General features: G+C 37.2%; 1 protein-coding gene across 1 annotated transcript; it reads left to right on the top strand.

Moving 5' to 3' along the window:
- Window positions 1–453: 453 nt before the first annotated feature.
- Window positions 454–17425, top strand: UFL1 (UFM1-specific ligase 1; the record flags this gene model as incomplete). The annotated part of the gene is made up of 13 exons (XM_009873768.1): window positions 454–512; window positions 3881–4027; window positions 5237–5412; window positions 7040–7219; window positions 7602–7722; window positions 10407–10529; window positions 11505–11625; window positions 13415–13578; window positions 14701–14831; window positions 14974–15054; window positions 15814–15899; window positions 16355–16535; window positions 17185–17425. Coding segments are annotated over 13 exons (1783 nt in total), but the record flags the coding sequence as incomplete, so codon positions are not given.
- Between the last annotated feature and the right edge of the window lie 812 nt (window positions 17426–18237).

Genomic DNA, 18237 nt, shown 5'->3' with positions numbered 1-18237 from the left:
AAAATCCGGCTGAGCCAACCCAATACAGATACACAATAGGCAACATACTTAAGTTTCTTATTTCAAGAAAATGTTAATCAGTAGTTCCTCCATGTGTTTGGAGAGTATCCTCATTGTCATTCCACTGCTCTCCAGTCAGTTACATATTGATGACCCACTATGGGTGGGTAAATTTTTCTTATTAAATCAATAACCTTCTGTGTTTGTATAAAGAGAAAAACTGGAGGCGGCAAAAGTTTCCTTACAATAGTTATTGTAGCTTTGTTATAAGACATAACTTAATAGTAATTAAAAATTAAAACCTTTCAGGCTATGTTAAATGTCAGTGTTGCACCCTGGGGCTAAGATACTATGTAGTTTTGTCCATTTGGAGTAAGCTCTCTTATTTCTACACTCTGCATGTTAATTTCAGTTCAGTAACTTAACATTGTTTGTTTTTTTCTTTTTTCCAAGGCCTACACCTGTAAGTAACTTGATCACACGATATGGATTTCAAGAGCATTTACTTTACTGTGAGTTTCATTCAGACTGTTTTGTGGTTTTGTTGGTTAATTCATAGCCTCTTCATTACTACAAGTATGCTGTCAAAGAAGCACTTCGATATATAGCCTTCATTCTGGAATAATGAACAGTATGTTTCTCTTCAGTGTAGAAAGTGTTGTATCTTTTGTGCTCTCCATAACTGAAGAAACATTCTCTGTATCTGAAGCAATGAAAACATACGCTGATGAAATGCCTCTGGGGGCAGAATGATGCAAGAAGTGCAGTACTCATTTTCTCGTCTGTTTTGATATTTGCCCTTAGCTGCTGGCAGTTTTATCAGTGAGGCACACAAAAGGGGACAGATTTTATGTAGCCAAATGGCGTTAACTGCTCTGGATTTCATTTATTGACTTTTCTCTGTGATAGCAAAGGCAGAGCTTTTGTTATGCTCTTAGTTAAATGTCTTTATATGCTGAGAGATAAAGCATATCCTTAAACTGTTTGCTTTTATTTTCTGCAGTTCCTTTTTTAAATGGAAATGCATAATGATTTCCAATCCAACCACTGAAACTTCTAGGCAGTACTTCTCTGTACTGTTTCTCACTTCTAACGTTGAGGCTTTTATTTGACTACTCCCTCCTGTCTGTCCAAAATGCTACATCAAGCATCGTTGCTCTTGTGTGCCGGCTGAGCAAGCGCTGCTGGTCTTTGGAATCCTTTAAATGGTTTTATATCTCTTCTCATGAAAGCTGGTATTTCTCTTTTGTTTGATTGGATCTTTTTGCCTTCAGGACGTTGCACACTTCAGTTCCACTACCATATTCCTGCTTAACTTCTTGTTCTTTGTGACAAGCTTATTCATTAAGAATTAAAAGCTTTGCATTTAAATAAAATCATACAAACATCCTACTTCCATGTAACCGGTTTAAGCATAATTGGGGTTTTTTTTGAAATTTGCCATCCAGGTGTTCATAGATTAAAAGGAAAATCTGTTAAACTGCATTATAGTAAGGTTGCAGTACCCAAAAAATTTAAGTGTATAGTTACAGTCTTTCAAACAGGTCCTGAAAATACATAATCATGTTTTGCTCACATACGGTGTTAATGTGAATTCAAGTTCTAGTGTTTTCTTGTCACCAGTAATCACCACAGTGGCTGTGGATTTCTAATACTTTTTTTTCTCTTGTTTTTTTTTTTTTTAGTGAGCTTGTTCGTCTTTTTCTTGGCTTTTTCTTACCGTATTTCATTTCCTTTGTAATGTCATAGGTTTCAGAGAGCTCTTTAGTCACTGCCAGAGTACATTTGATATTATTCTCTCTATTTGCTGAGATACAATTTCATTTTCACAGATTCTGGAAGCTTGAAAAATATCTTAATTATGTTACTTACATTCTTTGCTTTTTATGTTTGTCATTTTTAGCAATGTGTTTTCAAGTTGCCTTTGTCAGTTCGTGTCTCTTCCAAAAAATAATAAACTGAATGTACTGTTTGTATAATTTACAAACAGCTAATTATTTAATGAACATTTAGTTTTAGACTGGATAAACAATAGTCTTTGATTCTATAACATAGCTGTGCTGCTGTTCACATTAAGCTGGCATTAAGCTATGACAAAATAATTCTAGAAATGAGAAACTGTTTAAGTGAAAACGCTAATTACACAGTATAATACAAGCACAAATGTTCTTCATTTCTGAATATTGTGTTGCTGATGTAGGACAGGCATGGAAGGATGCTTATTGTCTTTGCCAGATTTTGCCAGAAGCCTAATAAGACACTACAAACTACTCAATCACCTTTAAAAAAAAAAAAAAAGTGAGATTACAGTAGTTCTGCAAAGGTCCTCTTGTTTTGTTTTAAAACAAAGTACTATCTAGACGTAATTGTAGTAGGTCTGTGAAGTCTCCTATGAAAGCCTTTTCTGTACCCTAGAGTTTTGAAACAATGCAAAAATTAATTGGCGTATTCATTTCTGCCCCTTTCCCTAAAGGATCCAGTTCATTGCTAGTGCTCCAGAAACTTGTTTGAAAATGTATAAAAGCTGTACTCTTTTTCCCCAAAACTTTGAATAAAAGCAAATGGAGATTGCAGGCAGAGAACCAAACTGTATTGTGTAATGATTGCTTAAGTAGAAAAAGTGTGTTGATTCTCTTTTCTAGGGTAGCTAAACTAAGTACAAAAATCTAATTTTATCTTCAAAATCTGTCTTATAATCTCTGTTCTATACAAGGTAACTAAACCATGGCAGAGCATGATTCCTAGCTCTTGTCTTAGATTATGTAAGGCTTTATCTTGTTTAAAGTTTCTCTTTCTTACATATTTTTTTAGTTAAAGTACTGCTTGGTTAATGGCAGTTGTGTTCTACAGCTCTTAGCTTATAGAGGCTTATCTACACTATAGGCATATCTTACCAAAAAAATGTGACTTAATATTCAGTATTTCTTCTGGAACCAAGTTTTCAGGTAAATTTTCCTATGTAGTGAGCTAAACCTCTACTAAGCATGTGGTAATGTTGAGTGTTACTTTTATTTAATGAGGAAGAAGCCATACCATGTGATACCAGTTAGCGTTCTGTTTTGGGGTAAAATCTATCTTTTAGCAAAATAGAAATCAACACAAACTGAGGATAAAAAAGCCATCTAGCAAAACTCTGGAAATCAACAGAACTTGCCAGTTGGTGTCACTGATTTTATTTTATTTTTTTAAATCCCTCTAGTGACTTATGAGAAGGCAAAAGCAGAACACAGGATGCAAATCGGATATTCCTGTGCGCCTTTAAAGGGTTGAAAGTACCTTATTTAGCATTGAGAAAGGCTTAGTACTTTGTTGCTAGCAGTTACCAGTATGTTCATTGTCAGCAATATTTGTGCATTACCAAGAAATTATTATTGGACACAGTGTGAATATTGTAAACCACAAAGATTGTCAACTATATGAGGTGCTCACATTTATGCAGTTTGGGTAACAATTTTTCATGTCATTTTAGTGTGTTTTAATCTTTTTTCCGTCTTGGTTAACATGCAAGCAGAAGAGAACGTTATTAATAAAATACTCGTATATTTTATTGTCTAGCCAGGGAATGATTCTTTTATGGCTACATTTTCTAAATTAAAAGCTCAATCTGTCCAAATATATGTTCAATAAAAAGTCTTTTGATCCTGCCATTGTGGCTCACTCTTTTGAAACGTATGATTTCCAGAGCTCTTGTCAAGACATTCTCCTCAGTGTTAAAAATAATTGAAAGAACTTGGAAAATATTTCACTAGAACAAGCACAGACAACTAATGACTGGGGAAAAAAAAAAAAAAAAGAAACAAAACGGGAAAATAATTGCTACATTTTGATTAATGGATATATCAAAGTGGAAAATGTTCCTTCATTTATTTTCTTCTTGTAGCTGTGCTAGAAGAACTTGTTAACACTGGTCGTCTAAAAGGCACAGTGGTTGGTGGGAGACAGGATAAGGCTGTGTTTGTTCCAGACATCTATGCCAGAACGCAGAGCAACTGGGTGGATTCCTTTTTCAAGCAGAATGGTTACTTAGGTAATGAATCTGTTTTCTCCTAGATAAAATATCTTTCTAATACTAGTTTAGGTAATTTGACTTACTCTAATATAGCTACTGTCTAGAGTGAAGCCTCACAGGAATAAGTGGAAATCAACACAGTAGCTGATGCTCTGTTGTTGAAACACCATCTTGCTTATAATGATGCGTGTTACTTTATCACAGAGAACCATATTTCAGCAGAGAACCATACTGCTAAACAGTAACTTTGTTTCTCACAGAGAGGGTTACGAATGCTACTTTTATTACTGCTCTAAAAACATTTCTTAGGCTGCTCATTGTAGACTTTTCCGATTATCATGTTTGACCCACGTGGTTGGAGTTTCAGTCTGGGTGTCCAGATGGCAACCAAATTTTGACTGCCAATAGTCCAGAGAGCCAAGTGAACCATTTCCAAAATAAAATTTGTCGAACTGGAGTGAGTAGCACTAGTGTCCTGATTTGAATTCAAACAAGTCTAACTTAGACCTTTGTGATGCTGGACCATGGAGTTTTAAAACAGGAGCTATGGGAAAATGTGGACCTGAATAAACAGAGGCATGTACTTTTATGGTCCCAAAGGGCCAGTCCCTAAATAACAGTTAGCCTTGCAGTTTGAAAAGGTTCAGCATAATTTACTGTAGTAGTACTAAGTGTTTCTTTAATATCGCTTGACCGATAGAATATCTGTTAAAGTCTTTGAGTGTTTTCAGAACATCTAAGTATAAACTGCCAGAGTGTTGAAATGCTTTGCTTGTGTGGCATTGAGTTCTATGAGTATATTGGGGTAACTTTTGAAAAGAAAACATTTTAACATTATATATATTCTAAATACTGTTCATGTTATATTAGAATACTTTGAAAAGATATAATTGGAAAGAATAAGCTTAATGGTATAAGAATTTGATAAAAACTTTTTTCTTCCAAAACTCAAACTAGTCATGTCCATGATTTATCCTTCATATTTCTATTAAATGATCTCTACGGTCCCTTCCAGCCTAGGCCATTCTATGATTCTATGATTCTGTGTTTAGGTGTAGCTTGTAGTGAATTAAGCTTTAAGTCAGCAGTCAGCATCAGCTTGAGGCTGCATGTACTTGTAGAAAAACTGTATGTAATTCATCATTTCCTAGTTTTTTTAAAAAATTACCATTTGACACCCTATATGTATATAAAGGTACGTAAATTTAACACACATCTATTTTACAGAATTTGACGCATTGTACAGACTTGGCATCCTTGACCCAGCAGGCTACATTAAAAAAAGATACAAGTCCACACAGCTCTTATTTCTGAAAGCAGCTTGTGTTGGTCAAGAAATTGTGGATCAAGTTGAAGCTTCTGTAGAGGAAGCCATCAGCTCTGGAAACTGGATAGATGTAGCAGTAAGTGATCTTTTTGTTTGTTGCTGTTGGATTTATTTATCCGGTCTTATTTTTTGTTGCAAATGATACTTTACTGAAGCCATACATATGCATAATGAAAATTCCATATTGTCAAATAAGAGTATTCAGTGTAAGTGAAATAACAGGTAAAAGGCATTCTTTGCCTTTAAGTTGGTCTGAACGAAAACAGAGGAAGGACGTGGCGGTATTCGGGTGATAGATACCTAAGACTAACTTTCATTTCAAAATTGGTGGTAATGTATTCTGCTAGAGAGCAGTATATTTCTGTGGGCTTGCTTTTTTTGGAAAAAAAGTTTAAACTGAACATTTGTGACAGTTTTGATAAGCAGAGGGATATTAGCCATTTTGTGCTGGCTAAATCTTAATCTTGGGCCTCACAGCACTATTTTGCCACTTTTAAGGAGGTCTGCTGTTGTTTCGTGTTCAGTATTACTCTGTATCTGTTGGGCTGCAATATATATTCTGCTGTAATATGTATTCTAGAGCAGTGTTGATTTGGGATGTTAAAAGATTTAAAGTAAGGGTACTATGTAAAATCTTTGTTAACGACATGGACAATGGCATCAAGTTAACCCTCAGCAAGTTTGCCGACAACACAAAGTTTTGTGGTGCAGTCGACATGCTGGAGGGAATGGATGCCATCCAGAGGGAGCTCAGCAGGCTTGAGAAATGGGCCCAGGCCAACCTCATGAAGTTTAACAAGGCCAAGTGTGAGGTCCTACACCTGGGTCAAGGCAATCCCAAGCACAGATCCAGGCTGGGCAATGAGTGGATTGAGAGCAGTCCTGGGGAGGAGGATTTGGGTGTGTTGGTGGATGATAAGATCAACATGAGCCAACAGTGTGCACTTGTGGCCCAGTATCGTGGGCTGCATCAAGTGATGTGTGGCCAGCAGGTCAAGGGTGGGGATTCTGCCCCTCTGCTCTGCCTGTGTGAGACCCCACCTGGAGTACTGCGTCCAGCTCTGGAACCCCCAACACAAGAAAGACATGGAGCTGTTGGAGCGAGTCCAGAGGAGGGCTACCAAGATGTCAGAAGGCTGGAACACCTCTCCTACAAGGACAGGCTGAAAGAGTTAGGCTTGTTCAGCCTGGACAGGATGAGGCTTTGGGGCGACGTCGACATACCTGAAGGGGGCCTACAAGAAGGCTGGGGAGGGACTTTTTACAAGGGCCTGTAGTCATAGGACGAGGGGTAATGAGTGGAAGCTGGGAGAGCATAGCCTTAAACTAGATATAAGGAAGAAGTTCTTTACTCTGAGGGTGGTGAGGCATTGGAACAGGTTGCCCAGGGAGGCTGTGGATGCTCCATCCCTGGAAGTGTTGAAGGCCAGGTTGGATGGAGCATTGAAAAGCCTAATCTAGGGGGAGATGTCCCTACCATGGCAGGGGAGTTGGAACTAGAAGATCTTTGAGGTCCCTTCCAGCCCAAATCATTCTATTATTCTAAATTACTAGTTTAATTTTAGGAGTGAGTGCAATATATTCTAAATAGTTAGCAGATATCGAATGGTGTGTCTGTAGATTTTATTTATCCCTATGCAAGTATGTCTGTCAGTCTAGAACAGATTATTGTATGTGACTGATTCTGATTTTCTTTACCCTAGACTCTTCTGCCCAGCTCATTGTCAGTAGAAGATGTTGGGATTTTACTTCAGCAAGTGATGAGATCTTTGCACAAAAATTCTTCAGGTTTAATCTTCAGTGACACTATTGTGGTCAGTGAGAAATTTATAAGCAGCTGTGCTGATCTGTTTTCTGATATGATGCAACAGAAAGCTGAAAAGGTACAGATTTTAAATTTTTTTACAAATACAATTTAGACTGAGTGTTGTAGTGTAGGTTTTGTGACTTGCGATTTGCTGTTACCATCTCTTTACATCTCATCTGAAATACAGCTTGAAGGGCAAAAAAGAACAAAAGGTTTGTATATGTAACTAGTGTAATTTAATGTACATTCAATTGCGCTCAGGGAACACCATCACACTACCAGTATGATCAGATGCTCAATTTTGGCAAGAAGAATAAATGTCTCTTCATGTGTTGCACTTGGAAAACGTGTGTTAGATTAGTATACTTAAAAATGGCCAAATGGCTTAATTGTTTCTGAATGTATCTTTTGTTGCTGTGTGTATCTTTTTGCTCTTAAGTGCATGTTCTTAATTTTAGGATATGAAAAATAACCCTGTTAATCTAATCACTGAAGAAGATTTAAAACTGGCTTCTGGTTTAGAGAATGCATATGCTAATAAAAAAGACAGAAAGGATGAAAGAAGAAAAAAAGCCACAGGTAAGGCATGAACATTCAACTTAAGCCAAAACAAAAAAAAATTAGTCTTATTTAGCCTTGGAAATATTCGAAGTTACTATATTTTGTAGTTCATTAGTGGTCTGCAGCACATTGCTGAAGATATTTCAGAAATAATCTTCATTCTTCACTTCTTTTCATTATGCTATAGCTCTATATATATCTTAGCTGTGTCCACAGGAAGTAATTTCAGATACAGCAGTGCAGAGGAAGTACCCTAAAGATATCTTGAGGTAGTCCAACACAAGGCAGCTGGCTTTAGAAGCAAGAAATCCATTTTCATTTATTAGTGTGTATATGATATGGTCACCTAATACTGAGCTGTACAGTGAAGACTGAACAAACCAGTAGTAGCTCAAAGAGCTCAGTACCATTTTTTATTGCACAGTGTAGATACACTCTTGCTCTCAGCTTTTGAGGGATCCAACAAAATGAAAATATTTCTTAGTAGTCTTGAGAAGCTAATTGTGGCATTACTCTGTCTAAATTGAAAGATGAGGTCTAAAGATGGGATTTCTTTGAGAATATTGCACGTGTTTTCTGAGAATCCCATGCCAGACAATTTTCTGTTGTTTGCAGTAATAAGTTATTTGGAGAGCCGTACACAGGGATACTCTGGGTTAAATTAACGCCAAGTCTTACTCCATTTGTGTGGTGGCTGTTTACATTGGATTTTAATCTCTAGGAAGAACAAAAATGCATGCGTTTGACGCTTTCAGAGCTTTCTGGGTTTTAAAACTTTTTTTTGGACTAAAGACTCTATTTTCAATCCCAAAACTTTGTGGCTCTTGTTTTGCTACAGTACAGCTGCGCAGTCTGTGCTGAACTCACCTGCAGAGTTTTATGTGCTACTGAAAGTAACATAAATAGAGCACTGATGTGTCTAGCTTAATTGATTATACTCATCTGCAAAATAAAACATTATATTCTACTCTTAAATAAAAAGATCATAACTGAGTTGATGTGAAAACTAGACTTACTCTTGCCCCAAGAGACAGCAGATTTTTCTAGGCCATAGCTGAGTCAGAGAAGCTTAAATTTTAACTGAACTGTCGTAAACAGAATTACTTTGGTCTCCAGCACTCTGAGGAGGGTCTAGACACACTGGTATCCACAGGTGCCGTATGCTGCACCAACAGCAAGCACTATCCTGAAGTGTTCCTCTGAGGGACTATCAGGTGTATTCAACATCACGGTTTGAGGATCAGATGATGTTACTGCATATTGGCAGAATGTGGCCAACATCCTGTTGCGTATCTTAAGGCACGTGTCTGTATCGGTGCTGTTTAAGCGTAACCTGATGTGGTGGAGTGTTCCTGCAGTACAGATAGGGATTCTGATGTGTATTGGATTAATGAAAATTTCCAAGATAAATTCTCTGTGGTCTATTTATAAATACTGTTTGCAACAGTCTGTTACAAACATGTGTTTGTAGAGGCATGAACTCTTGAAATCCATCCTGTAGGTTACATTCCATGTATCCTGTTGTCATAAAACCTGTCTTTTCTGACACTAATCTCTCTTGCTTCATCCCTCTGTGGATCGGATCTTGACTGCAGGTTGCAGCGTTTTCTGTATGGCGATCAAAGGGGAATACAGAATGAAGGGAGCTTGTTTCAAAAATATCTAGTATATTGCACTGTTGACAAACAGTTTGTATCTGCTCAGTTAAATGCAGTCACATTTCAAATAAGCGTGCGAAAAACACCTCAGGTCTCACAAATACATCATGAACTGCTAGCTGCAGTGTTTGCTGTTCCTGCAAAGTAATGCTTAAAAATCCATCTATAACATGAAGCAGGTGCAGTTGGTTTGAGTAGTAGGATCTTGTCTTTGTGCCTCCTTTTCTTAAATAGTAGTCCTGTTACATCATGTAGTTACTTGAAATCTTGAACCTTATATTTAAAAGGAAAAATAACTCCTTTCTCAAGACTTAGTGCATGTACAGAACCAATTGTTCTGGAGTTTCAATTTCTTTCAAGTGAAAAAAGAAGGGACCAAGCTGTATAGAAGGGAATAAAAAGCAGAAAAGCTTACCTTGTGGAGAGGGACTATATTGCAAATTGAGATCCTGTCTGCAGTGGGAATACCTGGATTATGGGAACTGTGAACTCAGAAATTTGTTATGTTTCTCAGAACTGGAACATCTCGTTGCTTTATAGTCATTTAGGAATAGCTCAAAAAGAATCAGTGTTGTATTTGAACACATGCTTCCAAGATGCTTACTATGTAGAATCCTTTCTCTGAAAGTTAACAGTGTTCCATTATCTAGAATGTGTTTTAATAGCTCACTTACTCAGCATCACTGGATAAAAATGCTAAATGCTTACTAAGATGCTATTTTCAGCCAACAAAAAATCTCTCATTACATTATGGACACTGGTATCTCATCTATTTTCGTCTGGAAAAAGATAGTGCTCTTTTTTTAAAATATATGTACGTTTGATATGATTAGTATTTGTGTTCATGAGTGACATTAATTTAACAGACCTCTGCCTCTGTTGCTTTTTTTCATTAAGAATGAAACTTATGGCCTTAAGATTCTGGAATATATATTGTAGGTCACATTTAAAATAAGGCTGTTTTTTTTAATTCAGCATTGACGAGGAACACACATAAATTGCCTAGTACTTTTACTGCATATTAAGCAATTTATTCTCCACCAGAGGGCAGTGGAAGCGTGAGAGGAGGAGGAGGAAGTAATGCTAGAGAGATCAAGATTAAGAAAACCAAGAAGAAAGGAAGAAAGGATGCTGATAGCGATGAAGAATTACAAGTAACTAGCACAGGTTTGTCTTTTTATTTTGGGATCTGTCTATTCATACTGACATGATTTTATGACTTATGCTTCCACATCTCTCTTTTTGCCTGCAGTATTGATAAAGTCAGGTAAAAACATCAAAGATGGGCATACTGTTTAGCTACACCTTTTTTTCTGGCATAGCTTTTTGTGTTTTACAGTTGTTGCTGTTTATATTGCTGTATTGTACTAAACAGTTTGAACCAAAATTGCAAGATAAATTAGTATGTAACTGTTCAAATATAAATAAAGCCCTTCCAAAATCGGATTTAAACTCCGTTTCCACCTTTTTAGAACACCTTGTATGTTGTTCATTGCTACTGTGACACAATTAGGAACATAGATTCATAAAGGTTGGAAAGAACCTTAAGATCATCAAGCCCAACCCACAGCCCTACGTCATTGATTCTATTCATTCAGTTACTCTACATGCAGAATAAACCTGGAATTGCCTGCCCTTTTCTGCTTTATTGTGTCTCAAATTTTATACTGCAACCTCAAGTTTAGGATACTGTCTTGTTACATGATAGTGTACCTTACCAAGTGGAGTTTAAAAAAAAAAAGCAAAAACCTTGTGATATCCTTCAAATGGGAACATTCTATTCAGTTTTGATATTTTAAAAAACTATTTGGTCTTGGTGATATCATCATTTCTAAACTAATAGGTGGACCAGACAATTTGAATTGTCTGAGAAAAATGCATGTCCTCTTGCACGACTTAGATTGTCTACTACAGGAAATGACTTCTGAGTGATCAAAAGAGAAATTTTTGTCAGTTTTCTGTCCATGTAAAATTTAAGTGTCCTGTGTAGTCATACTTTTTTTTTTTTTTTTACATTATTGGTATTGCCTTTCTTCTGTGGAGATTTGGACTTTGAGGCATTTCAATATGTCATTCCACAGAGTAACTGCAGCAGAACTAAATATAATGTTTTCTCCATTAATGTTGGTCATGCTTGGACAGGTAGGAATAAGCAGATGGAGTTCTCTTTCATGTCACAAGAAGAAATTCAGGACGTTCTAAAGACTCACATGCAGGATTGCCCTGAAGAACTTATTACAGAACTTGCTGAACATTTAATAAGGTAATTTCAATAATTCGACTGGACTGTGATTCACTTCAGATGAACCACCTTTTCAGTCTGTTCTCTTGCTTAGAAATATATGTTCTGCTGGTGGAAGTGAACTGCAGTATACTTTCTCTGTGAAGCCTCGTGTTACGTCCTTGCTTATATATTAGGAAGCCGTGCTGGCACAGTAATGAGAAATAATGGTTCTGTTTAGCAGTAGCTGGTTCTGCATCCTTTGTCAGCCGGTGTATTTTCAGGTCCATGGGTGTATTTCACCCCCTTATGCTGATCCATGTCCTGTCTTCTCTACAGCCTTTGGTACATGTTCACGTTCCCTGTGTTTTGTGGTCCCACTGGTACCTGTGAGAACTAGGTAATGAGCTAGATCAGCAAACTGAGTTAAGCAAAGACTTAAGAACTTCTTTTAAAAGATGTCCCATGGACAAAAAGGACACAGGACAGCGACAGCCTGAGCTTGAATAAACTTAGTGTGCAACAATAACTATTTTAAGGAGGGCATGTGCTATTTTAATGCACCTTATGCATTCCCCTCTTACATCTCTCATTGATCTGAAATTTGTCCACAGACACCTGAAAGATTTTGTAACTAGCGTTGTTTCTGGCAATCTTTTTATCTTTCATTTTGTTCCCACTTAGGAGTTGTTATGAGTTAAAACCTTGACAGGCATTTATGTACAGAATCACAGAATTATCTATATTGGAAGACCTTTAAGATCATTGAGTCCAATCATTAACCTGACACTGACAAGTCCTCAACTAAACCATGTCCCTAAGCGCTGTGTCTATTCAACCCTTAAATACCTCCAGGGATGCAAACTCCACCACTGCCCTGGACAACCCGTTCCAATGCCTGATAAGCCTTTCCGTAAAGAAATTCTTCCCGATACCCAATCTGAACTTCCCTTTGTGAAACTTGAGGTCATTTCCTTATGTCTTACCACTTTCTACTTGGTTGAACAGACCAATCCCATGTCTCTACAAACACCTTTAAGATAGTTGTAGAGAAAATAAGGTCTCCTTTTCTCTAGGCTGAATGACCCCAGTTCCCTCAGCCACTCCTCGTAAGGCTTATGTTCTATACCCTTCATCAGCTTCATTGCCCTACTTTGGACATACTGTAGTGCTTCAGTGTCCTCTGTGTAGTGAAGGGCCAAAAACTGAACACAGTATTTGAGGTGTAGCCTCACCAGTGCCGAGTCCAGGGGGCAGTCGCTTCCCTAGTCCTGCTGGCCACACTACTGATACAGGCCAGGATGCCATTGGCCTTCTTGGCCACCTGGGCACACTGCTGACTCATGTTCAGCCGGCTGTCAACCAGCACCCCCAGATCCTTTTCTGCTGAGCAGCTTTCCAGCCCCTCTTCCCAAGCCTGTAGCACTGCCGGGGGTTGTTATTACTCAAGTGCAGAACCCAGCACTTGGTCTTGTTGAACCTCATACAATTGGCCTTGGCCCATTGATCCAGCCTGTCCAGATCCCTCTGTAGAGCCTCCCTATCCTCAAGCACATCAACACTTCTACCAAGCTTGGTGTTGTCTACAAGCATAATGTAACCAATAGTAAACCGATAGTACTCCTGCAATTACAAAAGTACATGTTAATTTCCTAGTGCTTTTTTTTCTGATTTCAATTATTTGCTTTTTATTTATCTCACAATTCCATGGCATTCATGCCCCATTCATTTACTACATAGCTTTCTCTGTTGCTGATCTATTTGGAAAAAACTTTTACAGTTTTACATTTTGCTTAATGTTCCCTTTTTCTCCTTTCTTCACTGTTCTAAGACCTCTAACAAAAACTTACCAGGAAGTTGTACGTTCTGTTTTTACGTCTTCAACATCTTCCTCTGGAGCTACCAGAAGACAGACCATGAAGGACTTGCAGGAGGAGTTCTCAAACTTGTACAACAATATTCGGTTATTTGAAAAGGGAACAAAGCATTTCACAGGTACTAAAAATATGTGCTTTAAAAAATGAGTATGTTCCTTCAGAGATGTTTAATTTATTCCAGAATCTACATTCAAAGTCAAAGAAGAGCAACAATGAAAAAAGGAAAAACTTAGAGATGTATTTACACTGACCTTACACTGCAGTGCATTGCTTTGCACACTTACTAAATTATGTTCTCTTTATTTCATATCCATAGTCTGTTATATCTTCTGTCAAGATAATTGTGAGTTCTTGGTCTTCCTTCCAAAGTGTTTTCGTCTCTTTGTAGTTTTTATTGTCTGGAGGAAAAAGAAAATAGATGAAAAATAGAACTAAAAAGTAGTAAACTTCATTCTGTCACCTCTGCCACTAAGGAAAGAACCAAATACTACCTGATTCTAAGAAGCCCCTGTTAAATCCTCTTTTAGGTTTGATACTGAAAATACTACTGCTCCTTGAGGGTAGTTTTTAAAATGAGTAGATTCATTTTGCAGTAGGTTACTTTGTGAGGTGTCTTCTTTAGGCACCTGTATTTTGTGACAGAAAAGTAGCATTAGGAGAACATTGTAGAGATTTCCAAGACCCTCTGCTATATTCAGCTTTTTCCTAGAACTTCCCCTGCAGTAAACTTAAGAAAAAAGGAGACATGAGCAAAACCCCCCAGTATTCCTACATTTAGGAATAAATGGAGTCATTCCTTCTCATTAGCCTCTGTTCTTGTACATGTGTTCTGGAGCCTCTTCTTAGAAAAAATTCTACTGTTTCAGTCTTAAGTCACGTGCCTGCTCTTCTGTGTAACTGCTTGTCCTGTAGATTTCTCCTTTACACACCTTTTACCTGTTGGTGGTGGATAGTGGTGGGTGTTTGTTAGTCGTCCAGAAGAATTCCACAGAGACACTTTAACACATACACCTTTGAAATACTAACAGTGCATTAAAGTGTCCTTGCAGACCCAAAAGCTTGCAATTTTCACTGAAGAATGTTCCATAAACACGTACAAAAGAAGGATGTTAGCTTCATGTATCCAGATAACTTTCTCGTACTACTCATGGTGCATAAGAGTTCTTGTTTTAGCAAGTGCTGTGATAACTGTCGTAGGAATTGGATAACTACAGTAAAATACTTTTAATTCTTTTAACAGATGAGACTCAGACTAACCTTGCCAAACACCTGCTGAAGACTGTATGTGCAGACATTACAAATCTGATTTTCAACTTCCTAGCGTCCGATTCAATGATGACAACAGAAAATTATTCTACGATCACAAGTGAGGTACTCACATAACAGTTCCTTTCTTACAGCCTCAAGTACATCAGTGAAGTTTACTTAATGTTTAATTACCTTCTGTTTAAATTTGCTTACAGCTGAAATAGTAATTAATGTTACATATTATTTCCATTCTTGTCTCATACAGGTCCGAATCAAGATTTTAGGTAAATTGCCAGAAGACACCAAAGGTCCTCTAACTAAACTGCATACTTCTCTGAATGGCAAGGTAAAGCGATCCAGAATCTTTGAGTTCAGATTTTCCATTCTGCTGGTAACAATGCAAACAAACAGCTGACATACTTACGTAGTGTAGTATGTAACTGCAGCTGCTGTGAGGGATGAAGGCAGAATAATCTTTTGAACTTGTGTAAGTCAGTGAGAGAAAGTATATTTTTGCATCTATGAATTACAAGAGATGAAAAGGTGATATTACATTCTAACACCGGTATTCACCCAGCGCTTTGCTTCCAGATGGTGTGCAGCATGTCTTTTCCGTGCAGATGAGAAAAGTAAAAGCTGAAAGAAAGTGCACAGTTTAAAATGGTTAACGTTTCTTGTATTTTGTTCTTGAACTTCCTATTTGCTCTCCCATGTATTTCTTATCTGTTGAGGTCCTGGGTATACACCCCTCAGATTATGGCAGTGTAGGTACAAAGGAAAGTGATTTTTTAATTATTTTGTGGAAAAGGCCATACTGATATATTTCTTAAGAAAAATATATCTGTAAATAATTGTCGAACATGTATTCCTTTTTAAATTCCATTTGTAACACTAACGGATTGTAGTTTGGTTTGGTATTTAAGTATATGAACTATTGGAAAATGAATAGTTAATTTCTACTACATACTTTTTACTTTCTCTTTTCTTCCATGGTTTATTCCAAATGTATTCACAGTCATCTGTTCATGTGATTAATTTTGAGCAGTAGTTAAACTTTTTTATGATCTACTAACACAGATTAAATATTTATATTGGTTTTTAATAGAGTATAGAAGATTTTTTTTCATGCCTTGATTCTGCAGTGGATATTTGTGGTATTATGGTGAAAAAAGGAGACAAAAAGAAGGAAAGGTACCTTAATTTTATTTATTCTATGCAAAGTATGTGAAATTTAGCTCTGTTGCTGCACAAATGTTAGATGGTTGGTTTAGTAGCAGTCAGACAGAATGTGTAAGAGGCAGTCTTTCTTTCCAAACGATTGAACCGAAAAATACCAAGTCAAGCAATCCTAATTCCATGGGAGAAGGATAAGGGAAGAGTTCCAATGTCTTTAATTTACTTGACTCACTGTGTACTACAACATAGCTCCTAGATTCTCTAGGAGGTTTTCAAAATCTGAGCTCCACCAGTGATAGCTTTTCTTTTTTTCTTTTTTTTTTTTTATTGTGGAATTTCACATAAAGTAATGGTCAGTTGGAGGAGAAAATTAAAATTTGTTGAAGCTGGATATGTTTTAGAGTCTGTTATCAACTACTGTAAGATGGATCGGTAAACATATTTTTATATAATGTATTCCTGTTCCTTAGGCAAGTCTTGTTTCAGCATAGACAAGCTCTGATTGAACAGCTAAAAGTCACAGAAGATCCAGCTCTTGTTCTGCACCTGACGTCAGTGCTGTTATTTCAGTTTTCAACCCACTGTATGCTTCATGCACCAGGAAGATCAGTACCACAGATCATTAATTTCCTAAGTGGCAAGATCCCAGAGGTATTCCTTTCTGGCTTTTTAAGGAGAACAGAACATAAAAGTTGTGCCTTACACTATTTCTTCTGCGGAAGACCGGTGCCTTTCTTGTGTTTCATGTCTAATCCTTACTTTATGTGCAGAATATTCAACTTCTCTGATCTATATTGTTTTCCAAACCTAGCATTTCAGGGATGTGTTATATCCTGTAGCTTTTGCCTTTGTCCTGTGAGACAGTTGCGTATTGGGGGATGTTATAATTCTTATAGCTGAAAATTTTTACTCTCTTTCCTCCTAGCTAAAGCATTGTTGCGTTTGAAACTTCTCTAATTTCAAGAAAGATATACTTCTTCAAAAGTAAAAAGACTGAAATTCTGTATTTTAAACTGCCAAAACTGGTGACTACTCATTGTGTTGCTTTCCTGCTTCAGTGAGTAATTGGCCTATTTTTGCAGCATGGATGGACTTTCATTTTTCTGCCTCTTTGAATGTCTCTCAGAATTTAGGTTGCAAAATATCTTGATGGAAATAAATTTTTGTATCACTAACCCTCTTTAGGCTGGAATGGGAAAATGTTTTTGTGAAAATTTAATCTTTAATTAAAGCTCTGTGTACTTTCTCCATAACATCAACATCCTTTTTTTTTTTCTTTTGTTCCATTTTTTCCCCTCAGGATCAACATTCCCTGTTAGTCAAATACCAAGGATTAGTAGTGAAACAATTGATCAGCCAGACTAAGAAAACTGAACACGGAGATGGTGACGCAACACATAACCTGGAAGAGGAGGAAGAAGCAGATGCCATTCGAAAAGAGCTCCAGGAGATCACTGCCTCTATCAAAGATCTTGTTCTCAGGCCTAGGAAATCTTCTGTAACAGAGGAATAAAATTACTCAGTGCATCCACACCTATGATGAAGTCAGATTTTATTTTTTTTATCCTGAAGGGAAGGATAGCAGAAAATGCTTGACAGACTTTAAAATTTTTCTTCTAACCGTTGCGGATCACAGGCAGGAAACACATTTGTTAGGTGATGGTGGCAAATGCCATTTCGTTGCGTACCACTACAGCGTACATGTAACGCACATTGAACGTACATGTGACAGAGCATGGCTGTAGACACCGAGTATGAAATTACTGGGTTTTATTTGGCATCTTCATGTGAGGCCTCAGGAGATGGTTGTTCTGCAAATAACACTGTATTTACTCCATACACATACTTCTCTGATTTGGATTTATAGTCCTCTGAGGATTGCACATAAGTGTTTATAAGCCTGTGTATCTTAAATTCAAATAGTTTTGAAACATACACTGATACCTAATAGTAGGCCAGTGAAAGGCTGTCTTTACCTTTTGATATCATTAGTGACTGTTTTCAGCTTCTGTTCACGGGACGGCAACAGTACAAACATTGAGTACAACTGTGATTTGCTAAACTTGAGAGAACTGACCTAGTACTAATGTGAGTTTCTAAATGTACCAAAGGCTTATGAAAATCAGCACACCCATGCTATTAATGTATTCTGTTAGTGTCCTTGATAGCTGTTCATTTAAAACTTGTAATTCCAACAGAGGAGGTGATACCCTTTTGCGTTGGTGTTTTGGGAGTGGATGAATACTGTTACGCCTGCCAGGTTTTACTGCTCTATGTTCATTCAGCATTGTTCAGTTCTTAGTCCAGTTCTCATAGCAGTTAGAATTGCTTGCATTCTGTCAGCTCCTTGAGA

Source organism: Apaloderma vittatum, unplaced genomic scaffold, assembly GCF_000703405.1.
Source record: "Apaloderma vittatum isolate BGI_N311 unplaced genomic scaffold, ASM70340v1 scaffold2927, whole genome shotgun sequence".
NCBI classification, from domain to species: domain Eukaryota; kingdom Metazoa; phylum Chordata; class Aves; order Trogoniformes; family Trogonidae; genus Apaloderma; species Apaloderma vittatum.
Note: the sequence above shows the minus strand (reverse complement) of the source record. Positions and strands in the feature narration are given on the sequence as shown.